The sequence below is a fragment of the Saimiri boliviensis genome, chromosome 15, assembly GCF_048565385.1.
Source record: "Saimiri boliviensis isolate mSaiBol1 chromosome 15, mSaiBol1.pri, whole genome shotgun sequence".
NCBI classification, from domain to species: domain Eukaryota; kingdom Metazoa; phylum Chordata; class Mammalia; order Primates; family Cebidae; genus Saimiri; species Saimiri boliviensis.
The window spans coordinates 43,883,259-43,910,577 of NC_133463.1; the positions used below are offsets into that span (position 1 = coordinate 43,883,259).

General features: G+C 37.4%; 1 protein-coding gene across 5 annotated transcripts; it reads left to right on the top strand.

Moving 5' to 3' along the window:
• The first annotated feature begins 203 nt into the window (after positions 1-203).
• Positions 204-25,846, top strand: ZFAND1 (zinc finger AN1-type containing 1). 5 transcript variants are annotated; one of them, XM_074386953.1, is made up of 8 exons: positions 204-284; positions 3,070-3,112; positions 4,019-4,058; positions 7,088-7,215; positions 7,302-7,393; positions 8,479-8,600; positions 20,397-20,552; positions 25,748-25,846. In XM_074386953.1, exons 1-8 carry the CDS (start codon positions 230-232, stop codon positions 25,844-25,846), a joined length of 735 nt encoding a protein of 244 aa, XP_074243054.1. In that variant the 5' UTR covers positions 204-229. The 5 variants fall into 5 exon arrangements, with proteins under 5 accessions (XP_074243054.1, XP_010349186.1, XP_074243053.1 ...); XM_010350884.3 differs by having other exon boundaries at positions 20,650-25,839; XM_010350885.2 differs by having other exon boundaries at positions 266-364; positions 20,650-25,839.
• Positions 25,847-27,319: the final 1,473 nt, after the last annotated feature.

Below are 27,319 nucleotides of genomic sequence, written 5' to 3' on the forward strand. Positions count from 1 at the left end.
CCTTCGGCTCCGACTAAAACACTCACTGAGAAGCCAGCCGAGGCTACAGCACCGAGGCCACAGGGAACAGCTGACGTCCGGGGCCCGCCCCCACCAGGGAAGAGCTGACTTCCGGGGCCCGCCCCCACCCGTGACTCCGCCCCCGGGTCCGCCGCTCTCCCGGCAGGCGCTGCGCGCGCACGTTGCCTCGCTCCTCAGGCTGTGCCCCGCCCCGTGTGGCGCCGGAGAGATGGCGGAGTTGGACATTGGGCAGCGCTGTCAGGTGGAGCACTGCCGGCAGCGAGGTGATCGGGGAGTCCCCAGCCCGCATCCCCGGCCGCGGGTGACAGGAGCTCCGCTTTGGCTCCGCGGATGGTGGCGGCGGGTGAGGGGAGGCTACAAGGCTGGGCAGAGCCTGAGGAGCGGGGTGGGAGCGTTTCTTCTGGTCTGCAGTGAGATCTGTTGGTGCGTGTTTTTCTTGGCCGTGAGCCTTTGAAATGACATGTGGTCTCCCTGGAAGGGAGCCATGTAATTTCTGTAAACGTACCTTGCAGTGTTCATTTTGGTTTTCGAGTGTGCCGTGTCCGAGATGCGCACGGAGCCCACTGCTGGGTCGCGTGGCGCACACTTACTCCGCTGAGCGCGGGGATGGGGACCCGTAGGCCTGGTCTGGGGGAGTTCTCCTTTGGCTTTGCACTGCGACCTGCAGCCAACCACTTTCCCAAATTTTTTGTTTACTTACCTGTTACTTAGTTGTCAGAAGGAGTTGGGCGAGATCCACTCTGCCAACTGGTGTTCCGGTGCAGGTGTGTCCCGCAGAAGGCCCTTCCTTAGCTTATTATTGTTTGAACAAACATTTACAAATCATTGATTTTGATGCTTGGACCACATAAGGGTGTAAACTACAGTCTTTTACACAGAAGACCATTCCAACTAGTAAGCTGCATTTAGAGAGAATTAATTATATGGCGGTGGGCTCTCATTGCACTGAGAGACCTTGGGATATACCTAGTCCAAGGTAATGTGGCACTGGCTTCAATATATCATACACCTGGCAAAGGCAAGTTTTTGAAGCATTAGAACCACACAGACTGCTCAGTATTTGCTACTAGTTTTCACTCCAAGTGTGTGTCATATGTAATGACACAAACTACATAAAGTAGCAAACAGGTTTCATCTCCCAATTTAACTCCAGTCATTGATATCAAGTGCCTGAATCACTGTGTCAAGGACTCTGAGGTTTAGCCCAGTTTCATAGTGATGTCTGCTGTGGACATGTGTGACAGGACAAGTGACACAATCCCTGCTAGGTTCTTGTTAGCCCTCTATGTATGTGTCTTTCACTACTGGTTGTGATCACAATCCGTGTGATTCAGAGTGACTTTTTTCATGTAGAAGCTGAGCCATGTGGGTTTCGACCGTAATTTATGTATATCCGGTATGCCTGATCCCCCACTAGAGAGTCCAATACACATATGGCATTCATGACATGGCTCATTTTCCTTTCTAGCTATACATGTGTTTAGTGTCAATAACTGAGATGAGGCCAGGCCTATCTGTTTGGGACTAGTGGAAACCAGTTAAGATTTAGACTATATCAAGTGTATATCCTAAATTTTATCTACCTTCTGGAGGGATTTAAGGATGGTATCAGGTGCTGAGATATTGTCTTGACTTAACTCTTTGCCCTGGGTCCTTCTAATTTGTGTCTAATACTTTATTATCAAAAGTCTCAAAATAGTGAGCATCTCTACCGTGTCACTGCAGTATTGTTCTTTGTTTTGTTTTTTGATGGAGTCTGGGTCTGTTGCCCAGGCTGGAGTTCAGTGGTGCAATCTCAGCTCACTGCAGCCTTCACCTCTTGAGTTCAAGTGATTCTTCTGCCTCAGCCACCTGAGTAGCTGGAATTTATGGGCATGCACCACCATGCCCAGCTAATTTTTTTGTTTTGTTTTAGTAGAGGCAGGGTTTCTCCATTGGCCAGGCTGGTCTTGAACTCTTGACCTCAGGTGATTCGCCTGCCTCAGCCTCCCAAAATGCTGGCATTACAGGCATGAACCACCATGCCCAGCCCCTGGCAATATTGTTCTGAGTTGAATATACTCAAAAGAAGTTAATTGTTGTATTATTCTTACTAATTATAGTTACTGTATTACTATTCTGATCTTTTACATATATCTCATTTGGTTTTTGTAATTACCTTGTGAGATCAGTGTAGCATACAGCACAGATACAGATATAGATATATTCATTCACACATGCATACACACACATATACATATATACACAGGAAAGATGTGTTTATATGTTTATATCTATCTGCCTCTGTATCTACCTGTCTGTATCTTTCTATTTTTGTTACTCAGTAAGAGCTTTGCTTTTGTATGTGTTTATTTACATACATATATAGAAACACATACATATAATTTAGGTAAGTGTACTATGTATTACATCAAATATATATATTTGAAATTCCATAAATCTTATAGATGTATATATAAATATAAATGTATTTGAATAGTCAAGCTTTGGATATATATATATATATATATATATATATATATATGTTCATACAGGTATATATTAGTACACAGATATAAGTATATAAATAAATATATTGGAGATATATATATACGTATATATGTATATATATATATATATGCACATATCTGCAAAGTTTTACTGTTAAGTAACTTGCCTGGCATTGTTAGATTAGTAAGCAGTGGAATCAGAACTGAATCCTAGGTTTTTAACTGCAAATGCGGAATTTTTGCAGTATACAGTCATCAAAAACAACACCTAGTAAATCTGGAAAACAAAACAAAAAAGAAAAAGAAAACCACTAGAACTTATTTTTGTCTGATTTAGTAAAGTTACAAGTAACATCTATTAATACCTTCTGTTAATCCAGTTAATTTCTGTCACAGTTATTGAAGTTGTGGTTACTTTTGTTAGAGTGGTTACATAGTGCTTGCTACACTAGAATGTTAGTCAAAATGGGAAGTTTTTCCATAGAGGTTATGTTCTTGCTTAAGAAAACTAAATCGAAGTCAGATACTGACCAGTACATATATTTACTCTCAATTTTAGATTTTCTTCCATTTATATGTGGTGATTGTTCAGGAATATTTTGGTAAGTTGTTTTTATGCAGGATTTGGGAGTAACTTTAGTGTTTAATAATATAGAGTTATTTCTGAAAAGTAGAATGATTTAAAATAATTGTTACTTTAGCCATTGATTATTGATATTCATTAAAGTAATAGGCTCTGATTACTTTTTTGTATATGTGACTAATTCTTAATCTTCCAAAAGTGGAGTTATATATTTGAATTTTATATTAAAGTTGCATTTTAGTCTTTTAATTACAAGGAGAAAATAATATTTGCAATATAAATATTATAGTAAAAAATCTAGCTATAATTATTACTCTTTAATTAATAAAATAAAAAGAGCCCAACCTATAAATGCCTTAAAACAGGAATCACAGCATTTGACTACATCACATACCAAGTAAAACCTGGGAATTAACCAAGAAGTTTGGAAAATGAGTTTTCCTTACAATTAAACTTTAAAATGTCAAGCATTTAATTTATGAAATAGAGCACTGAAAGAATAAATTCTTTTCAGAATGTAATTCAAAATGATTTCTTGGAAATAAATAAAAGTAATATATGTTTTTAAATTATTCGAAATTAGAGCACTCTTCACGTTTTACTACTGATGATCTTTTAGAAATAAAAAGAACTGAAAGATTTGTTTATATTTTCATGTACCCTAAAGCATTCAAAGTCAATGTAAGTTAGGGTGGTGAATTGTTTTTACTCATATTTATGTGGATCATTTGTGTTTTAAAACTTTCGAGACTATAGATGCTCCACCTTTATCTGACATTTCAGTTTTTTCTCATATTCAAAGTTATTAACACATAATGCTTTAAGCATAATGTGTCTTAAGAATACTGAACATGAAAATACCACAAATTACTGCAGTTATCTTTAAGTATGTTATTTAAATAAATGTTTATTGTTATTTTTTAAGCCTTGAACACAGAAGCAGGGAGTCTCATGGTTGTCCTGAGGTATGTTAATATTTTTCCAATCTGATAAAATGTATTTATATTTACGTACTTTCATTCAGAATTTGATTAGATTTAAAGCCAGTCAGTATCACAGAGATTAAGGTTTGGCATACTAAACTGATTATGTAAAGAGTCTTTTGCTTCATTTATATTATTTTTCTTTGTTTGAAAGAAAAATTGTTTTACTTGGTATTTGTAAATTTTTATCCCATTTCTTATTCCTCAACATTTCTGCTTAGGTAGCACACTTACAGCATAAGGCTATATATTTATTTGTTTGTATGTTTTGTTATGTTTCGAGACAAAGTTTCGGTCTTATCGCCCAGGCTGGAGTGCAATGGCAGGATCTCAGCTCACTGCAACCGCTGTCTACCTCCTGTGTTCAAGCGATTCTTCTGCCTCAGCCCCTCATGTAGCTGGGCGTACAGGCGTGCGCCACCACGCCCAGCTAATTTTTGTGTTTTTAGTAGAGGTGGGGTTTCACTGTGTTGGCTAGGCTGGTCTTGAGGGAATGTGTTTTTTTTCCAGGTTCATGAGGGGGCGTAGTTTTAAGGGCAAGAACTTTCTAGCTCCATTCCCTCCTTCCATTTTTTTTTTTTCTATCCAGGAGATTTAACGGTTTATGTTTAAATTTTGCTGATGCGAGAAGAAACTAAAAGTTAATTACTCCAGCAGAAGTTTAAAGGGACTCTTTTCATTGGCCAAAGGAAGTTGGGAAGGTGGGAATTTCTTCTATGATAAATTGCTCTGCTTCTTTACCCACGCTGGATTTCCAACAATTAATGCCCCTTTTCCAATAAAAGTTAAATTTTCCTGTTCAGAAGGGGGAATGAGGGAATGTGTTCTCTTTCCGGGTCCATGAGGGGGTGTAGTTTTAAGGGCAAGAAGGTCCCAGTGCCATGCGCCCCCTCCTATCTCTCTCCATCCAGGAGATTTAATCATTTATGTTTCAATTTCCCCAGCACGGGAAGAAACTAAAAGTCAGTCACTCCAGTGGAAGTTTAAAGGAACATCTTTCATTGTCCAAAGGAACTGGGAAGGTGGGAATTTCTCCCAGGATAAATTCCCTGCTCCTTCATCCACACTGGATTTCCAACTCTCTGAAATCCCCTCCCACATGGTGGGAGCTCCTTCTGGGACTTCCCCTCTGGAATCCCCTTTCACACTCTTGGTGGAAGTCTTTCTCTTCTTCTCCTTTCCTTCTCTTTTCTCTACCTAAATAAAATCACCTTTCTGCAACACTTCTTGGGTCCAATATTTACTTTTACAAGCATATGGCACACCTGCAATGGTCCCAGTGCTTATTCCTTAAAAGGTTGAAGGCCAAGAACCCACAGCCTTCTCCTAGGGAAGCTGTGCCTCACCAACACCCAAAAAAACACCCAGTTACAGTCTCAAACTCCTGACCTTGGCTGATCCACCTGCCTCGGCCTCCCAAAGTGCTGGGATTACAGGTATGAACCACCACTCCTGGCCAAGGCTGTCTATTTATAAATATACACTGAAGTGAATGTCCTCCTTATATATTCCCTCCAGTTCACTGTGTCCTTTACTGTTGTGTTCATTTTCATTGATGCCTGCTGACAGGATCTGTGGTAGTAAATCATTCTGGTTCAGTAAGCCTAAGACCACCGGGAACAAATCTATAGTTTAATAAAATTCCTACCCTATTTTGCACAAATCATAATTTAAGAAAGATCTGGCAGATAGGAGTCAAAATATTACCCCTATTACTGGTAAAGATAAGTTGAATGATAAAGCTCAGCATAGAGCCAAATGGGTTTGCATAGAAAATCCAGAATTAAGCAGACTTGCCCAGCAGTCATGGCAGTATTGGATCAGGTTAGTCTTTCTCCCTGAAGGCAGTTCAATTCCAAGAGGAAGAGAGAAAGCTAAGCCCACCATGCCCAATGTGCTCTACACTTTTCAGTGGACATTTATTCCTGCCCATAATTTACCAAGTGCCTTACCAAGGATTTTCACATCTGTTCTCTCAGTTATAGAAAGTTAAAGTTACATGAGGTTCTGTTGAAATCTGATTCTTTCAAGTGTAAATGATCAGTCAAAATCGGACTCTTTGAAGTTTACGTGATCTATTTGAGGAACATTAAAATTACCTAGCATGTTGATTTTGTGCAGCATTAATTGGAGGAAATCTTTAGTCATAAATAAAACTTACTGATGTTTCTTATAGTTTTTAAATCTATCCTGTGTTTTCTTTTTTCTTAGGATATAATTTGATTTCTCTGAATGTCTCTCAGATAATTAGATCTCATTAATTAAATACTGAAATATAATTAGACCATTGCTACAAGTTCAAAAAGATACTTAATTACAACAAGATGTGACTATTATTTATAAAAAGGAATTCACTTTGGTTGTAGTTTTCAAGCAATTATTTCCCTAAGTTTACTCATCTTTAGAAACCTGCTTTCTTAATGCCCAGAATAACCTGGCTGATCTTGATCTTGGTGTTTTTTTTTTAGTCTTTCAAAATCTTTTCTTCCTGTAATGGAGTATTTGCTGGTAATAAAAATATAAAATAAGGCATAGAGAATAATATATGATTATGAAAACTGTCTTTAACCTTTTATCTCATGAATAAATAAATAATTTTTAAGTGTTTTATTCTCTGAGTTAAGTGCTTCATCCCCTAAAATTAGTGTGGAAAGTAGGTTGACTTGCCATTTGATGGTTGATGAGATAATTACCTGAGCATGTTATAGGGGCATCTTTGCGTGAGACTGTTACAAAGCGGGTTAATATTGTAGAGAGTAATTAAATAGTCATTTTAACTTGACTTAGAAGATAAACACACCACAGTAGGAAAATTATGAAAATGTAGAGCAGTCAGCATAGTAATCATTTGTCACACAAAATATTCGTTACGTTATAATCTTTATGTGAGAGTAAGTAACTTGTTCTAATAAGTTTAAGCAAAAATAATATGAATGCTGCCTTCTAGAATGGACATATTTATTTGGTTTTGGTCTGAAATGTAATACATTTCCTCCTTTTTGCATTTTCAGGTGACTGCAATCAATGAGAGGCCAAAGACAGATCAACATACATCTTACCCGTGCTCATTCAAAGACTGTGCTGAAAGAGAACTTGTGGCAGTTATATGTCCTTATTGTGAGAAGAATTTTTGTCTGAGGTAATTGCTTAACTGTTCAAACTTTGTATATCTGTTTAAGTCATATACAAATACATGAACTAGTGTCACTTTTCTGTTCCTCATAGACACCGTCATCAGTCAGATCATGAGTGTGAAAAACTGGAAATCCCAAAGCCTCGAATGGCTGCCACTCAGAAACTTGTTAAAGACATTATTGGTAAATATCTACAAAGCCCATTTTTTTTTTTTTTTTTTTTTGCTTTCCTAGTTCCAGAGCTCTTGCTTTTTATGTCTGCTTTTCAGTTATGGGAGGCATCATTAATAGCCCCAGTGGTATTCGTATTAACTTGTATTTTGATGATATTCTTGTGACAGTATTTCTTACAAGGTCTACCTGACCAATGAAAATGTGAAAATTATTTGGAAGTACTCCACCATAAATATTTATCTCTTTTGCTGAGCCACCTAGATTAGCTAGTTAACCATCCAGGCTAGAAGTGGTATTCATGAGATTGAAGTAGTCAGTTGCTTTCTCTATAGACTGAACTCTAAGCCTAATCAGCTGTGCTGTGAATGCTACTGCTAATTAGAGATACCAGGAAAGAATGTATCTGTGATGTAAATCAGTCTCTCTGTTAGTATGTTAGCTCAGAGTTTTTATCTCATATTAAGGATAGTACCTTTATTAAAATCTTGCATAACCAATTTTTAAGGTTGTCTGTAGAAGCATTAATGACTGCTTTAGGTTAGCTAGGCTTAAGTTCGAAAGAAGAACATTTTAGTGAATTTTTTGATGTGGAGATTGCTTGGATCAATCTCAATGATATTTTTCCATTGACCATGTAAATATAATACCTGTACAATGAATGTGGTCTCTATATATCTCTCTTGTGTGTAATTTTTTTTCTTTTTGAGACCGAGTCTCATTCTGTCACCCAGGCTGGAGTGCAGTGGCATAATCTTGGCTCACTGCAACCTCCACCTTCCGAGTTCAAGAAATTTTCTGTCTCAGCCTCCCCAGTAGCTGAGATTACAAGTACCCACAACCAAGCCTGGCTAATATTTCGTATTTTTACTATAGATGGGATTTCACCATCCTGGCCAGGCTGGTCTTGAACTCGTGACCTTGCGATCCACCCAGCTCAGCCTCCCAAAGTTTTGGAATTACAAGTGTGAGCCACTGTGCCCAGCCATGTGTAATTTATATATGTTTCAGGGTCATAATTAATAAATGCTATATAATAAAACTCTACTTGTAATATGAAAGTTTTATGTGATTACATGCTTACACTTAATTCTTAGATTCCAAGACAGAAGAAACAGCAAGTAAACGACGAAAAGGTGCCAAAAATAGTAAAACAGCTGCAAAGGTTGCATTGATGAAATTAAAGATGCATGCTGATGGCGATAAGTCATTGCCACAGGTTAGTCTTAGAGATTTTTAAAAACACAAAAACTTCAAATATAGTTGAAGTCCTCTTTGTATTCCTCGTTCCCATCAATTAACAACTAACTTAAACCTGGTATGTATCATTTTTGATATTGCATGGTATATGTCTGCATAAATAATACATAGTTTTGTGAGTTTTTTTGCTTTGCAGTTATGGCAGTGAACCATATATATCCTTCTTCTAGTTGATTTTTTTTTCCCCAGTTGGCATGTGCTGTTAACATTTATCCATGCTGAGACATTTATTCTTACTCATTTGTTTTGATAGCTGCACATTATTTCATAGTATTAATATACCCCAATTTATCCTTTTTTTTTTTTTTTTTTGAGAAGGAGTTCCACTCTTGTTACCCAGGCTGGAGTGCAATGGTGCGATCTCGGCTTACCGAGATCCTCCGCCTCCTGGGTTCAGGCAATTCTCCTGCCTCAGTCTCCTGAGTAGCTGGGATTACAGGCACGCGCCACCATGCCCAGCTAATTTTTTTTTTTGTATTTTCAGTAGAGACGGGGTTTCACCATGTTGACCAGGATGGTCTCGATCTCTTGACCTCGTGATCCACCCACCTCGGCTTCCCAAAGTGCTGGGATTACAGGCTTGAGCCACCGCACCTGGCCATTTATTCTCTTAATAAACAAAATTCAGATTTTTTCAATTTTTGCTATTATAAACTGTCTATGGTTACCATCCTTGTGTATATGTAGAAGAATTTCTCTAGGACTATTCCTTTAGAACTTCACAATGTCAGTTATTTTATATAACAACCCAATATATGTACATACCTTAACACTGTTTAGTTGCGTGGTACTTACCGTTAATATGTGTTATATATTATGATATTTTTATTTTCTACTTTAAAGACTGTTAGTCAAACCTATTAGGTTGATTTTCAACCCTTGATGGATTGAGACTACCAGTTAAAAAAATGCTACTTTAGGGAATATACCTAGAAATAGAAAACCTGGTTTATGGACTTTGCTGATCTTCAGCTTTACTACATGTGGGCAGCTTCCTGTTGTCAGTGGTTGTATCCATTTGTCTCTTTCTAGTAGTGCTTTCAACCATGTCTATTTTTGATCATTTATTCCTTCATAAAAATTTTAGGATCACTTTGCTGTATTCTATGAAATTACGATTTTGATAGAAATAATGCTGAATTTTAGATTAGAGACAGTTGACATCTTTAGAGTTTTGACTCTTCTCATCTACGTCTGTTGCATATCTTTCCAACTTTCTTTCTTTTCTTTTATGTGTAATTATAGAAGTAAGATTTTATAATGCTTACCATGAGTATTTACGTACCTTTTCTTAGTTTTATTCTTAGGCTTATTATAATTTTTGCTGTCATTATAAATAATACCTTTTTTAAAACATCACATTTTCTCCGGGCTCGGTGGCTCATGCCTATAAGCCCAGCACTTTGGGAGGCCGAGGCAGGCAGATCACGAGGTCAGGAGATTGAGACCATCCTGACCAACATGGTGAAACCCCATCTCTACTAAAAATCCAAAAATGCTGGGTGTGGTGGTGCATGCCTGTAGTTCCAACTACCCGCAAGGCTGAGACACAAGAATCACTTGAACCCAGGTGATTACAGTGAGTGGAGGTTGCAGTGAGCCAAGATCATGCCATTGCACTCCAGCCTGGTGACAGAGTGAGACTCAGTCTCAAAAAAATAAAAAATTACATTTTCCCAATTATTGTTGGTTGATGTTATATGTCCTACTATTCAGCAAATAAATTCCTAATAGTTCCCATATTCTGTAGATTTTCTGGGCTATTTTCTGTGTAGTCATATCTTCTGCAAATGCCAATTTTTGTGGATTTTTTTCTGCAGATTTTTTTCTTCTTTTCTTTGTATTATCATTTTTTGTCTTAATGTTGAGATCTTCAGAACAATGTTGAATAATATGGGCAATAGAAGGACTCTTCATCATGTTTCTGACTTTAATGCAAATGTGTCTGAAGTTTCATCAAGTATTAGATATACTGTAAAAATGAGTAGCCTTTTTCATGATACATTTTTTTCTATTCCTAGTTTGCTAGGAATTTATATTATGAATGGATATTAAACTTTACTGTAAATTTTTTTCTTACGTCAAGTAAGATCATTTTTTCATCATCAATGTAATAACTTTTATTAATCAGTTTTTCTGTCATTAGGTCATCAAATATTCCAGGATAAATCACTTGACTCTGGTATATAATTCTTTAAAATGCACTGATAAATTGATTTGCTAACATACTCTTTAGTGTGTGTTAGTGACATTAATAGCAAGATTATGCTCGAAAATTAGTTGAGTAGCTTTCCCTCTTCCATTCTTTGAGGTAGTTGTAGAGGGTGGGAATTATTTGTTCTCGAAGGTTTGGTAACACTTAGTTGTAATTCTTGGAGAATTTATAATACCATTCCAATGTGTTACATCTTGGTTTATCTGGATAATCTATTTCTTCTGAAGTCAATTTTGGTAAATATTTTTCCAAAATATTATTTGATGTAGATTTTTCAGTTTATTGTTACCAAGTTGTTCCAGTTATTCTTGTTATACTTCAGAATCTCTATGTGCCTTTTGTCATTCTACTTCTTTCTTAATATTTTTCATTTGTACTTTTCCCTTTTCCCTTTTTCCTTTTAGACAGAAAAGCTAGAAGTTTATCCTTATTTTTTCTTAGTGTTTTCAAATAACCATGATTTGGATTTAAAGACTTCCATGTTTTGTTTTTTGTTTCACTAATTTTTGCTTTTCTGTTATTTCCTTCTGCTTTGTTTAGATTTTTCTTTTTTTTTTTTTGAGACGGAATTTCACTCTTGTTACCCAGGCTGGAGTGCAGTGGCGTGATCTCGGCTCACCACAACCTCCGCCTCCTAGGTTCAGGCAATTCTCCTGTCTCAGCCTCCTGAGTAGCGGGGATTACCGGCGCGCACCACCATGCCCAGCTAATTTTTTGTATTTTCAGTGGAGACGGGGTTTCACCATGTTGACCAGGATGGTCTCGATCTCTTGACCTCGTGATCCACCCGCCTCGGCCTCCCAAAGTGCTGGGATTACAGGCTTGAGCCACCGCGCCCGGCCCCAGATTTTTCTCTAGTGTCCTTTTTCCAACCTTTCACAGAGAATGGTAATGTATTTATTTTTAATGTACTTGTTTAGGTGTCACAGTATATATACTTGTTTGGTGTCTTTATTTTGATACCATTTCAAACACAGGCAAGTTACAAACATAGAGTACAAGTAACTTTTCCATATCCTTTACCCAAATGTACCAATTATTTGCATTTTGTCCTGTTTGTTTTATTATCTACTATCTTTTTCTGTCTATATGTACTATATGTATATGTGTGTACTTAATTTTTGGTCCACTTGATTTATCAGTTTCTCAGATAGGTTAAAAATCTCCCACTATGGATGTGGTTCTGTTAATTTTTTTATATAACTCTAATGGTTTGTAGAGTTATATATTATCAAATGCATAGAATTTCTTCATTGTTATATGTTCTTTATAAATTTTGCCTTTAATCATGTTTTGAATTATAAGATTGCTTTACTAGCTTTCTTTTAGTGAATATTTAACAAGTATGTAACTTTTTCATCCCTTTATATTTCAACTTTTTTGTTATTTTGTTTTAGGATGTCTCTTGTAAGCAGCATATAGCTGGACTTTTTTTTTTTTTTTAAACCAGTTTGATAGTATCTCTCTTTTGTAGGTGAATTGAATCCTTTCTTGTTTATTGTGGTCATTGGTGTATTTGAACATATTTCTTCCATCATGTATTTTCTGCTCATCACCCTTTTTCTTTGAGTCTTTCTCTTTGCTTTTGTATTGATTGAATTTGTTCTGATGGCTTAGAAACCATTGATTACAATTTTTTATTTAAATGACTACCCTTGATACTTTCTTTTATTGAAATTTTATTTTATATTTTTAAAATTGCAAAGATAGTACAAGCTTTTAACAAGTATAACTATCAAAATATGCATATGGAGAAAAAACATACACTCTCCTATGTCTCTCGTTCATTTTCATCCCACTAAAGCAGCAGTTCTTAACTGGGAGCAGTTTTGCCCCCCAAGGGGACATTCAGCAATTCTGGATACATTTTCTGTTGTCACAGTTGGGAATGGGGTACTCCTGGTATTTAGTTGGTAGAGGCCAGGTACGCTGTTAAATTCATACATTGTAGAGGACAAGGCTGACAACAGAGAATTTCTTGGCCTAAAATGTAAATAGTGACCAAGTTGAGAAGACCTGCCATAAAGTATTCAGTAATACTTATATTATTTTGCAATTCTTCTGTTACTTAAAACATAGCAGTAAAAACTTCTACAAGACTTACTTTGAGACATTCTTCTAACACATTTTATCCTTGCAACAAGCTTATAAGGTATGCACTTTCACAAAAAGAGCAACTTTTTATTAACATAGCTAGTAAGTGGAGAACTATGAATTGAAACTAGGCAGTCTGGTTTCACAAACCATCTTCTTCACACACTTAACAATATATCTATCATAAAGCATTCTATAAATTTGTAGATAAAAGTTTTTCCTATATTATTAATGTTTGTGTGTATATAAATATAGATATACTAGCAGTATATGTGTGTCTATGTGTTTATACATATATGTATAATATATACGTGTAGCATATACATGTATGTTTAAGTGTGTATTATATGTGTGTGTATCTTTTTACATAAACAAACTAAAAAAAAAAATACTTTCTATATACCAAGCCCTGAGAATACAGCAGTAAAGAACAGGGTCCCCGCCCTTATGAACCCAGAGTTCCTGAAATTTATATGCCACTAGGCTGAGACAGATATTAAATACAATAGTTCATGTAGTGATTAGGGCTATAAATAAAACTAAAGCAGGTTGAGAGTAGATGACATATCCTTCTCTCTTTATATCCTACTCTGATTAATGCCTAGTAGAAACTCCCTCAAGTGAGTTCGTGTGACTCTAAATCATTTTCTTTGCAAACTGCATCCTTTTCTGTGGTGTGGGTATACTGTGGCTTATTTTGTCATTTTTTTCTATTAATGAGCATTCAGTTTGTTTCCAGTTTTCGCTACTGTGCTAATTAGCCTGTGTGGTACTTTTCTTTCTGTGAGATAAATTCCCAAGAACATGTTTGCTGTGTCAAAGGGTATGCCTATTTTAAATTTTAATAAAAATTGCCAAGAAATTGCAACAATTCACGTTTCTAATCAAACTTCATTGACTGATTGCCTATGCTAAGCATTGTTTTATGGCTCTAGGTTTTTAATCACCTTTAGTACTTAACAGCTCTTCTGAGATACATTTTTATTCTAATTTTACAGATGAGTAATCTGAAGTTAAGTATTTTTGAGAGCACTAACTTGGTAAGAGCCTGCCATTCTAACCAGTTCAATATACTGCCTCTCGTGGCCAAACATGAGAGTACCCTTTTCCTTTACGGTTTCCAGTAGCTATTAGCATTCTTTTTAATATTTTACAGACTGGTGGCTATAAAAAGATATTTCATAAATGCTTTAATTTGTATTTCCCTGACTACTGTTCAGGTTGGATAACTTTAATATGTTTTTTGGCATTTGGAATTGCTCTTCTCTGAATTGTTAATATGTATCCTTTGATCATTTTTCTTTTGGGATATTTGACTTTTTATTTTGTTTGGTCAACTTATAGGAGCTCTTAGACTATAAAAGATATAATCCTTTATAATCGTTCTTCTTTATAAACTGTTTTTCAAATCTATCAATGTATTGATTTTGCTTATATTTCTTATTGACATATCAATATTTTACCATTACATTTTCCAGGTTCTGTCTTTCCTTTCATTCCTGTTATGGTTTCCCTTTGGGTTTTGTGTGTGTTTTTGTTTTGTTTTGCATTAGTCTTTTTTTTTTTTTTTTGAGACAGAGTTTTGCTCTTGTTGCCCAGTCTGGAGTGCAATGGTGCAATCTCAGCTCGCTGCATCCTCTGCTTCTCGGGTTCAAGTGATTCTTCTGTCTCAGCCTCCTGAGTAGCTGGAATTACAGGTTTGTGGTACCACATCAATTTTTGTATTTTTAGTAGAGACAGGGTTTCACCATGTTGGTCAGGCTGGTCTCAAACGCCTGACATCAGGTGACCCACCCACCTCAGCCTCCCAAAGTGCTGGGATTGCGGGTGCAAGCCACTGCATCCAGCTTGTTTTGCATTAGTCTTCAACCCACCTGGTTTTTGGGTTAGCATGAGGTGTTAGCTAAGGGCTTAATTTTATTTTCTTCTAGTTGTTTAGGTAGTTTTGCCATCACTGATGAATAAATTATCAATGTTTTATTGGATTGGAATACCAAAATATCACCTTCATGAAAAGCTGAACATTTCATTTTCTGTATATGAGTTTATTTCTTAATTTTCTATTCTAGTCTACTCATTTATTTTTTACTCATAAGTTAATACCAAATTGATTTGGAACAATAGCTTTATAGAATGTTCTATATCTGATGATGCAAGTTCCATCTATATTTTTCCATTTTTTCTTAGTACTTTTTTTTTTTTTTTTTTTTGAGGTGGAATTTCGCTCTTGTTACCCAGGCTGGAGTGCAATGGCGCGATCTCGGCTCACCGCAACCTCCGCCTCCTGGGTTCAGGCAATTCTCCTGCCTCAGCCTCCTGAGTAGCTGGGATTACAGGCACCCGCCACCATGCCCAGCTAATTTTTTGTATTTTTAGTAGAGAAGGGATTTCACCATGTTGACCAGGATGGTCTCGATCTCTTGACCTCGTGATCCTCCCGCCTTGGCTTCCCAAAGTGCTGGGATTACAGGCGTGAGCCACCGCGCCTGGCCTTTTCTTAGTACTTTTATTAGCATTTATTCATCCATCTGAATGTTCAGATTTTGAAAAATACCACTCTTAGGATTTCTAGGTTATCATAATGGGGCAGAGTTGTGAATAATAGCCTTCAACATAGCCTGTTAAATAAGTTAGACTCTTTAAAAGCAAAACTGTGGAAACTGAGGATATGACTATAAAAAGCAAAAGTTAACAGCATAATCTTAGATACAAATGTGGGTTCGTACATCCCTTCATGTCTGCCACAGAATTTGATAAGTGAACACTGCCTGGAGGAAATGAGAATTTGATCATTTGCTTGGAAGCCCCTTTACCATTCTTGTGGGGATATTGTACCATCTTGGCCTCCTTTATTATGTCCTGAGGATTCCAGCCCCTTTCCTGCTCATAAGATTCCAGTAATTCATGCAAAATATCCTTTATGAATACCTGAGTGATTTCTATGAAGTTAGGTGAAGTACAGTTCAAATTCCCACCAGTATCTACTAGCAAGTCTAGGCTTTTGACCTGACTCAGAACCATTCCTGAAGGATTCACATTGGATTTGCTTTGTATGCCATACATTAATTTTGGAAGAAATGACATTTTTATGACATTGTCTTTCTATAAGGACCTTGTACGTCTTTATTTATTCAGATGTTTTATTGCCTTCTGTAACTTTTTATTTATTTATTTTTAATTTTTTTTTTTTTTTTTTTTTTTTTGAGACAGAGTTTTGTTTTTATTGCCCAGGCTGGGGTGCAATGGTGCAATCTTGGCTCACTGCAACCTCCGTTTCCCAGGTTCAAGCAATTCTCCTGCCTCAGCCTCCCAAGTAGCTGGGATTATAGGCATGTGCCACCAAGCCTGGCTAATTTTGTGTTTTTGGTAGAGTGGGGGTTTCTCCATATTGGTCAGGCTGGTCTCAAACTCTGACCACAGATAATCCACCCACCTCAGCCTCTCAAATTGCTGGGATTACAAGCATGAGCCACTGTGCCTGGCCCTCCTTCTGTAACATTTTGTTTTTCTTCTTTTATTTTGTATTCCATATTTTCATTGCTACTTAGTTTATGGGTTTGTTTAGATTAGAAACAGAATATTTTCCCCTCTTCTATTGCCAAGTACTTATTGCTAATAAAGAGAAAAAATCTTGAGTTCTGTATACTCATATTATTCAGCTGCATCACCAAAATCTTCTATTAATTTTAGAAGTTTTTTTCTATTAGTATTTTCAATTTTCTAGTTAAAAATTATACCTCATTAACAAATAAGAATAGCTGTAATTTTTTGAATAATTATGCTCATTTCATTTTTTATACCACATTATCTATAATCTCCAGTATAATATCCTAAAATGGTAATGATGATAACAACTATGTGCTCACATTCTTTATGTATATAATTAAATAGCATTTTTTTCTCAAAGCCTAAAGTTAGTTGGTATTATATCCTCCTGAATACGAGCTTGAAATGCTTCATCCATTTGACTATCTCCTATCCTGTCATCTTACTTTAACATATAAAAATTAATTTTAAGTTAATAGCTATTTAAATTTACCAATACTTCTTTGTTTTTTGTTTGCTTGTTTGTTTAGTTTCTCCTTCTTTGGGGCTCACTTTTATTTTGGCTAAAGTACATTCTTTAGCAGTTCATTCAATAAAGGTCTCTGGTAATAAAATTACTCTATTCGTCTTTTTGTTTGTTTGAACATGCCCTATTTTGCCGTTACTTTTAGCTGGATTGCCTATTGAACTTTCTCAATTCTTTTAATACACTTTTTCATCTATTATTGCAGAAATATCTGTGTCGTTCTTACTCTATGAATAATCTATGTTTTTTGGTAGCTTTTAAGATTTCTTGTGATATCTTCCAGTTTTTGTGGAATGTTTCTACATGTGGATTTATTTTAATTATTCAATTTGACACATTTTAAATTTTGGTTTTTTGGAAAATTGTACTCATTTTCTCTCTAAATAGTGCTACTTCACCACTTCTTCTTTTCTGAATCTCTTGTTGACATATTTTGGGAATCTATAATTGCTTTTGCTTTGAGACAGAATCTCTCTTTCACCCAGGCTGGTGTGCAGTGGTGCAATCTTGGCTTACTGCAGCCTCCACTTCCTGAGTTCAAGCAATTCTCATGCCTCAGCCTCCTAAGTAGCTGGGACTACAGGTGCGTGCCACCACACCCAACTAATTTTTGTATTTTTAGAAGACACAGAGTTTTGCCATGTTTGTGAGGCTGGCCTCAATCTCCTGACCTCAAGTGATCTGTCTGCCTCAGCCTCCCAAAGTGCTGGGATTACAGGTGTGATCCATCGTGCCCAACTTATAACTGTTTCTCTCTTTGTATCTCTTTATGCAGTGTTCTGGATGACTTCCTCGTATCCATCTTATAATAAATTAGGGCTTTTTATTGAGGATTATAGAAACTTATCTATATTAAATTTTGAGTGTTTTACTCCAGAAGCTATTTTTTAAGCTGTATCTTCATGTCTTTTCTTGTTTTATTTGTGCCAGTTTTGACTTTATAATTTTTTGTTCCTTTTTATGGATATTATCACTTTTTTATCTAATTGTACATCCTAAATACCTTATTTTAATGTCTTTTTAAAGTTCAACTGTCTTATTTGCCCATAATGAGTTAACCTTTAGTTTATTTTGAAATTTCAGTTACTGAATTTCACACATTCATCTTGATTAGGAGGTTCTTCCTATATTTCTCCTTCCCCTCACTCACAGATCCCTGTCTAGCAATTTTGCACTTAAGCAGGCTTTCAGCAGTAACTTCTTTAGCTGCCCTTCCTGGAGCACAGGTCCCTCACACTCCTCTGCTTCCAAGTAGGGAGCCTGACCCGGGAGTTTATACTTATCTCCCTGTGGTACTGTTATTTCCCACTTACCTTAAGCTAAAGTTACCTCTTCCTCTTCTGGAGCCCTGAAAGCCTGTGGCTCACCCAGCCTGTCACTTTGCATTTCTGTTTCATTTTTGATCGTCATACATATTTATCTTTTTTTTTTTTTTTAAGATAAGGCTGTATCTTTTAAATTTTCTCTTTCTCTGTCTTCCTCCTACTTTGTTTTGGAGCAGGGACTGTTTGATTACGGAGGTGGCTCACCATTTGAATTTCCAGTGATTTCGTGTTTTTTCTTTTAATACTTCTTACCTGTAATAACAAAACCCCCTAATGCCGAGATGGGAATTGTGTTGAATTTATTATTTCTCAGAATAATTATCCTCTTTCCCCCACAAGTTAGAGATGCTCCAGTTATGCCAAAATTTTTGTTCTAGCAAGAATTGATCTGTAAAGCCAGCACTTTTAAAAAGCAGTTTTTAGGAATCAGTGAAGATCAAAGGCCAAACCTTTTGCTCCTATTCATTCTTGCCTGCCTTTTTTTTTTTGTTTTTATTTGTTTTGTTGAGATAGGGTCTTACTCTATTGCCCTGGCTAGAGTACAGTGGCATGTTCACCACTTACTGCAGCCTCAACCTTCTCAGGCTCAAGTGATCCTCCCACTTCAGCCTCCAAAGTAGCTGGGACTACTGGTACACACACTTTTAAAAAGCAGTTTTTAGGAATCAGTGAAGATCAAAGGCCAAACCTTTTGCTCCTATTCATTCTTGCCTGCCTTTTTTTTTTTTGTTTTTATTTGTTTTGTTGAGATAGGGTCTTACTCTATTGCCCTGGCTAGAGTACAGTGGCATGTTCACCACTTACTGCAGCCTCAACCTTCTCAGGCTCAAGTGATCCTCCCACTTCAGCCTCCAAAGTAGCTGGGACTACTGGCACACACCACTCTACTCAGCTAATTTTTTTGTACTTTTTGTAGAGATGGGATAGAGTTTCACCATATTACCCAGGCTGGTCTTGAACCCCTGGGCTCAAGTAGTTTGCCTGTCTTGACCTCCCAAAGTGCTGAGATTACAGGCATAAGCCATTATGCTCAGCCATCCATTTGTTAATTAGGCAAGAAAATACAATATAAGGAGAGGGCAGATAGGATATAGAATACCAGAGAAATCCTTTCCAAATTCCTTCTTTTGTTGATAAGGTACTTGGGGTTTGGGGTCTTTTTCTATCTTTTTTTTTTTTTTTAATGTTTCCTTGTTCTGAAAAGTCCTTCTGTCCCAATGTATAGTGAGGTATTTCACACAAAAAGAAATGTTATATGTGTTAAAAAATCTTTGAATTATTAAATGGCAAAAACTCAGTTCCAACCAGAACAATCAAAACAAACTTTTTCCCTCATGTAATGGGGAATAATGAATTGATCTGGTCTTGAGGGATGACCAAATTCAGGGACTCAGATTATGTCAAGTTTATCTGTTTTTGTGTTATTTCTCTTTCTACACTGACCTCATATTTTCCCATTTGAGGAAACTTTTTCCGTATTGGTTCAGGAATGACTATGGGTAACAGGGTTCACTGTAGGCAACTCCAGGTTTAATTTGATGAAACTTAAACAAATTAAGGAGAGGCCAGATGTGGCTCACGCCTGTAATCCCAGAACTTTGGGAGGCCTACGTAGGCAGATCACCTGAGGTCAGGAGTTTAAGACCAGCCTGATCAATATGGTGAAACCCTGTCTCTGCTAAAAATACAAAACTTAGCTGGACATGGTGGTGCATGCCTGTAATCCCAGCTTGGGAGGCTGAGGCAGGAAAATCACTGGAACCCAGAAGGCAGAAAATTGCAGTAAGCCAAGATTGTACCATTGCACTCCAGTCATAGCAAGAAGAGTGAAACTCCATCTCAAAAAAACAGATCACCCTGGCCACGGTCTTGGTCCTATGCCCATGCACTTACATGTATTTTTGGCTACTGTGATTGATATTCCAAACAATAGGTACATTGTTAGAGGGTAATTCTGCTCTGACCAGAAGAGCGGAAAGGTTGGCACCAGACAAAAACTGATGTCTATTTCCTCTATGTAATGGTTGTTTTAACTTTTTCTTTTTACAGACAGAAAGAATTTACTTTCAGGTTTTCTTACCTAAAGGGAGCAAAGAGAAGAGCAAACCCATGTTCTTTTGCCACCGATGGAGCATTGGAAAGGCCATAGACTTTGCCGCTTCTCTAGCCAGTCTTAAAAATGACAATAACAAATTAACAGCCAAGGTAACATCTCATTATGATAATATTTCCATAAAGGTTTTATGATGCTCCATTCAAGCATGTTTATTTGTTAAAGTATGAATTACTTCTCCCTTCACAGAAATTAAGGCTGTGTCACATTACTTCAGGAGAAGCCTTACCTTTGGATCATACTTTGGAAACCTGGGTTGCTAAGGAGGATTGTCCTTTATATAATGGTGGAAATATAATCTTGGAATATCTTAATGATGAAGAACAATTTTGTAAAAATGTTGAATCTTACTTGGAATAATCATTCAAGGATTCAAGTCAGAAATCACAAGGAAAATTCTATTACATGTTTAAGTTCATTTCTTTTACTACAAATACTATTTTTGTAATTTTTTTAAAGTTGCATTTTAACTTATCTCCCGCTTATGTCACATTTTAGTTATGAGTTTTCTATTAAATTAGAGTGTTTTGGTTTTAAGTTTAACTGGGTATTGATCCTCAATTATTAGCAAATTCTTATATTTAATTAGCTTTCATTAGGTTGTGCTGTAGTGACAACAGCAAAGATGTGTTTCCCAATGAGTGATGTTACCTGCTGACTGACTCTGGTACCACTCTGTGTCATCTGCACTCCATGATCAAAAGTGAAGGAAGGGCCCTCTTTTGGGACATTGTCATTGTTTTAGCAGAGAGAGAAACAGAAGAAATGCACTTCAGTTTTCTCCTAAAAGATGCATGTGTCATATTTGCTTTAAGCAAATCATGTGGCCGAGCCAGAAAGTATTATCTGCTGTCTATCTACATCATAATGTATAAATTGATAGATGTACATGAATTATAGAAACTTAGAGGTCATCTTTATTCAGTCTTACAATTTTTACATGAAGAATCTTAGGCCTAGGAGGAGAAAATGATTGTTTTCCTATTACCTAACTGGCTTGACAGATATTTCTGATAAAGACCCACCTCTAGTAAGATTCTTTTTTTGTTTGTGGGACTATATCATATGAGAAGAAAGATGGGATAGCTCAACTTCATTATATGCCAAAGCAAAACACATGCCAAACGATGACTACATTTTACCAACAAATTTAGATGAGTGTTCTTGACTAATGTTTACTCTCTATACCCCCAAAACTACTACTATATAGACAGAATAGAAATTATTTCTATTTTTCCTTTTTCTTTCTTTCTTTTTTTTTTTTTTTTTGAGATGAAGTCTTGCTCTGTCACCAGACTGGAGTGCAGTGGCACAATCTCGGCTCACTGCAACCTCTGCCTCCCGGGTTCAAGCGATTCCCCTGCCTCAGCCTCCCGAGTAGTTGGTACTATAAGCATGCACCACCAGGCCCAGCTAATTTTCACTTATATATTACTAGAGACGGGGTTTCACTATGTTGGCCAGGATGGTCTCGATCTCCTGACCTCATGGTTTACCCACCTCAGCCTCCCAAAGCCTTTTTCCTTTTTCCACTCTAATTGTCATGAACATATGTTGTGGCTGTAGGTTTACTTAAAAAGAATTAACTTGGAATGCTCATTTGGTTTATTGTCTTTCAAATTCTCCATATTATTTTTATGTAAGGGATGGAGATAATTTCCAACTTTTATTGTGTGCTTGTACTTTCATTCATTAGCATAGTTATTTGAGTTCCCACTAATGGTAGGGATTTGTCTCTAAAGGCCATGATTATCACAATGAAGATGTTTCAACATCCCTACATTTAGTGGGAACTCAAATAAAAGGTATACCTTGGAACTATTGTGGGTTCAGTTTCAGACTACCACACAAAGCAAATATTCTAGTATATTGAGTCAGACAAATTTATTTTGTTTCCTAGAGCATATAAAAATTATGTTTACACTATACTATAAACTATTTAGTGTCCAATAGCATTACGTCTAAAAAAAGTGTATACCTTAAATAAAAAAATACTTTATTGCTAAAAAATGCTAATAATCATCTGAGCCTTCAACAATTTGTAATGTTTTTGCTGATGGGGAATCTTGTCTAATTTCAATAGCTATTGATTGATTGGGGTGGTAGTTACAGAAGGTTGGGGTGACTGTGACAACTTCTTAAAGAATACCACAATGAAGTGTGCCATGTCGATTGACTCTTCCTTTCATGAAAGATTTCTGTGTAGCATGCAGTGCTTTTGATAGCATTTTTTCCTAAGTAGAACTTCTTTCAAAATTGAAGTCAATCCTCTTAAACATTGCCACAGCCTTATCAACTAAGGTTATGGAATATCTAAATCTTTTGTTACCATTTCAACAATGTTCATAGCATCTTTACCAGGAGGAGATTCCCTCTTGAGTAACTACTGTTTTTTCATCCACAAGAAGCAACACCTCATCCATTCACCTTTTGTTAAGAGATTGCAGCAATTCAATCACATTATCAAACTCTACTTCTACTTTTTGTTCTTTTGCCATTTCCACCACAAGTATAAGAACACTAATTACAGATCACAATAACAGATGTAAAAATAATGAAAAAGTTTGAAATATTGAGAGGATCAACAGACTGTGACACAGATACACAGAGTAAATGCATGTTATTAGAAAAATGGCTCTGATAGGCCAGGTGTGGTGGCTCACAGCTGTAATCCCAGGACTTTGGGAGGCCAAGGCAAGTGGATCCCTTGAGGTCAGGAGCTCAAGACCAGCCTGGCCAACATGGTGAAACTCCATCTACTAAAACTACAAAAAATAGCCGGGCATGGTAGCAGATGCCTGTAACCCCAGCCACTGGGGAGACCGAGGCAGGAGAATTGATTGAACCCAGGAGGCGGAGGTTGCAGTGAGCTGAGATCGTGCCACTGTACTCCAGCCTGGAAAACACTGCATTCAGTTTAATCTGATGCACAATAAAATGGAGCACCATAAAATGTGCTATGCTTGCACTTAACAATAAAAAGTAGTGTAACAGATGCTAATTTAATAGATAAGTATGGCTATGTTCCAATAACTTTTATCAGAAAGTATTATACTTAAATATATTCCCAGATACCAATAAGTTTTAATGTAAACTAATACCATAATGTTTATCACAAATACTTGCACATAGTAGAAGATCAACACATGGTCATGCAGTTGACTAAAACTATGCCAGAAAAATAATAACTGGATGTTGAGAAGTGGCGAAGTAAGGTTGACAAGAATTGAGTTAAACCTAAGGAGAATGAAGTCCTATCAATTATTAGGTAGAAAAGAAACAAGGAGCCAGGCATGGTGGCTCAGTCCTGAATCCCAGCACTTTGGGAGGTGGAGGAGGGTGGATCACGAGATCAGGAGATCATGATCATCCTGACTAACACAGTGAAACCCCATCTCTACTAAAAATGCAAAAAATAGCTGGGCATGGTGGCATGTCCCTTTACTCCCAGCTACTTGGGAGGCTGAGGCAGGAAAATCTCTTGAACTCGGGAGGCGGAGGTTGCAGTGAGCTGCGACTGCGCTACTGCACTGCAGCCTGGGTGACAGAGCAGCAGTCTGGATGGAAGGACTTTTATTACTGTTGTTATTATTATTATTATTGAGACAGAGTTTCACTGTTGTTGCCCAGGCTGGACTGTAGTGGTGCAATCTCGGCTCACTGCAACCTCCACCTCCCAAGTTCAAGCGATTCTTCTGCTTCAGCCTCCTGAGTAGCTGGGATTACAGGCATGTGCCACCACACCTGGCTAATTTTTTGTATTTTTAGTAGAGATGGTGTTTCACCATGTTGGCCAGGTTGATCTTGAACTTCTGACCTCAGGTGATCCACCCACCTCGGCCTCCCAAAGTGCTGAGATTACAAGAGTGAGCCACCGCGCCTGGAGGAAGAACTTACATTTTGAATATTAGCAGGCTTACTGGTGGTAAGTTAGGTGTGATGCCAGATAGTGGAGCAAACTAGTCTGGAGGAGACAGGAGCTAGCATCCTTAGTACTGGGACCTGGTTGCTGCAGCAGGAGCAGTCTCCTAAAGAGAACTAGGTGTGGGAGAAAGAGGAAAGACTCAGTTGCTAGCTCTCTATTTCCACATTACTCAGAAAGCAGACAACTGCCTCAGGCTTTCTATTAGGGCTTTCAGTTGAAGATTCTTAAAAAAATTTTAAAGATTCACTCTCCCCATTCCACTCTAGCATCCTTCCACCTACTTGCAGATAAAATTGTAAGTAGGGAATCCACAAAGAGAATAAAAGTTTTAAATTTACATAAGTAGTGAAAATAACAGTATAATACAAATGAGTTCTAGTTTAGAAAATCAGGCAGCAAATATGAGAGAACTTCAAAAAGTTCATGGAAAAACTGAAAGATAATAATAGGCCAGGGCCAAGCATGGTGGCTCACACCTGTAATTCCAACACTTTGGGAGGCAAAGGTGGGTGGATCACTTGAGGTCTGAAGTTCAAGACCAGCCTGGCCAACATGGTGAAACCCCATCTCTACTAAAAATACAAAAAATTAGCCAGGCATTGTGGTGTACACCTGTAATCCTAACTACTTGGGAAGCTGAGACAGGAGAATCATTTGAACCCAGGAGGTGGAGGTTTCAGTGAGCTGAGATAGTGCCATTGCACTCCAGCCTAGGCAACAGAGCAAGACTTCATCTAAAAAAAAAAAAAAAAAAAAAAAAGCCAGGTGTGATGGCTCACACCTGTAATCTTGACACTTTGGGAGGCCAAGACAGCAGGATGGCTGGAGCTTAGGAGGTTGAGGCTGCAGTGAGCCGTGATCTTGCCACTGTACTCCACCCGGGCAACAAAGTGAGACCCTTTCTCAGAAAACAGATAAAAATAGAAAACATAAACTTTGTTTTTCAACATAAGCTCCATCAAGTTTAAGACACTTTTGTAAGCAATGATATCAGCTATTTAGTCCATCCCCAAATAAATTAAGGGTCCCGGCTATTTAATCATGTTAATGCAGTCTGTTTACATTGTTAACTAAAGAAAAATGGGTACCCCTTAAAATTTTTTTGTTTTTTGGTTTTTTGTTTTTAAAGATTAGGAAAGAACAAGTCAGAAGAGGCCAAATTAGAACTCTAAGGTGGATGCCTAATGACTTGCAACATTGAAATTCAAAATTGCCCGTGTTTGACGAGAGGAATGAGCAGGAGCATTGTCCTAGTGGAGAAGCAATCTCTGGCAAAGCTTACCTGGGCATTTTTCTGCTAAAACTTTGGCTATCTCTAAACACTCTCATATTTTTTTTCTTTCTTTCTTTCTTTTTTGGTAGAGACAAGCTCTTGCTATGTTGCCCAGACTGATCTTGAACTCCTGGCCTCAATGGGTCCTCCTGCCTTGGCCTTTGAAAGTGCTGAGACTACAGGTATAAAGCCACTGTACCCAGCCTCAAAACACCTTTATAATAAGCAGATGTTATTATTTTTTGGCTCTTCATAAAGTCAACAAGAAAAATGCTCTAAGCAGCCCAAAAAACAGTTCCCATGACCTTTGCTTTTGACTAATCCACTTTTATTTTGACTGCATCACTTCCGCCTTGGTAGCCATTGCTCTGTTTGTACTTTGTCTTCAGAATTGTCTCTTGGTAAAGCCATATTTCATCTCCTGTTACAATTCTTGGAAGAAGTGCTTCAGGATCTTGATCCCACTTGTTTAAAATTTTTGTTGAAAGGCAATCGAAATTTTAAGTAGGAAAACCACCAAGAGAACAAAAGTACTCTTGTCTGTAGCTGATCTGAGTGCCTATCAAGTTTCAGTACCTATCAAGTGGAAAGTTGGCTCAAGTTTAATTTTTCTGTCAGCATTGTGTAAGCTGAACCAACTGAGACATCTGTGATGTTGGATATTGTATTAGGCCATTCTCATACTGCAATAAATAACTACTTGAAGCTGGGTACAGTGGCTTATGCCTGTAATCTCAGCAGTTTGAGGGGCCAAGGCAGGTGGATCACCTGAGGTCAGGAGCTCAAGACCAGCCTGGCCAACATGGTGAAACCCAATCTTTACTAAAAATACAAAAATTAGCTGGGCGTGGTGGTGAGCATCTGTAATCCCAGCTACTAGTACAGCTGAGGCAGGAGAATCAGGGAGGTGGAGGTTGCAGTGAGCTGAGGTAGTACCACTGCACTCCAGCCTGGGTGACAAGAGTGAAACTACATCTAGAAAAAAAGAAAAAGAACTACCTGAGAGTGGTTATTGTATAAAGTAAAGAAGCTTGACTCACAATTCCACAGGCTGTACAGGAAGCATGGCTGGGGTGCCTTGGAAAATTTACAATCATGGCAGAAGGGGAAGACAGCTGATCTTCACATTGCCAGCAGGAGACAGCAAGCAAAGAGGGAGGTGCTACACACTTTCAAACAACCAGATCTCATGAGAACTCTATCATGAGACAGCACTAGGGTGATGGTGCTAAACCATCAGAAACCATGCACATGATCCGGTCACCTCCCACCAGGCCCCTCCTCCAACACTTCCTCTCATTACAATTCTACGTGAGATTTGGGTGGGGACACAGAGCCAAACTATAGTAGATATTGTCTGTGCTATAATCACTGGTACTCTTTAATGAGAGAACATACAAGATGAATTTTTTCCTCTCAAATTGCTGTGAATGATCTGCTTCAGACTTCATATTCAGCATTGTCTCATCTCTTAAAATGAGTTATCCATTTGTAAACTGCAGATTTATTTGGGGTATTGTCCCCATAACCTTATTTGAAGCATCAGTGATTTCACCATTCTTCCACCCAAACCTCACCATAAATTTGATGTGTGTTCTTGCTTCAATTTTAGCAGAATTCATGTTTCTCTGATAAAAGGGCTCTTTTCTAACTGTCTTATT

Bases quoted from the DNA above. Each gene is read 5' to 3' on its own strand.
- ZFAND1 (XM_010350884.3), top strand. From the start codon at position 230: ATGGCGGAGTTGGACATTGGGCAGCGCTGTCAGGTGGAGCACTGCCGG. The intron at 7,394-8,478 runs GTAAATATCTAC...CTTAATTCTTAG, and splicing joins ACTTGTTAAAGACATTATTG to ATTCCAAGACAGAAGAAACA. The intron at 20,553-20,649 runs GTAACATCTCAT...CTCCCTTCACAG, and splicing joins ATAACAAATTAACAGCCAAG to AAATTAAGGCTGTGTCACAT.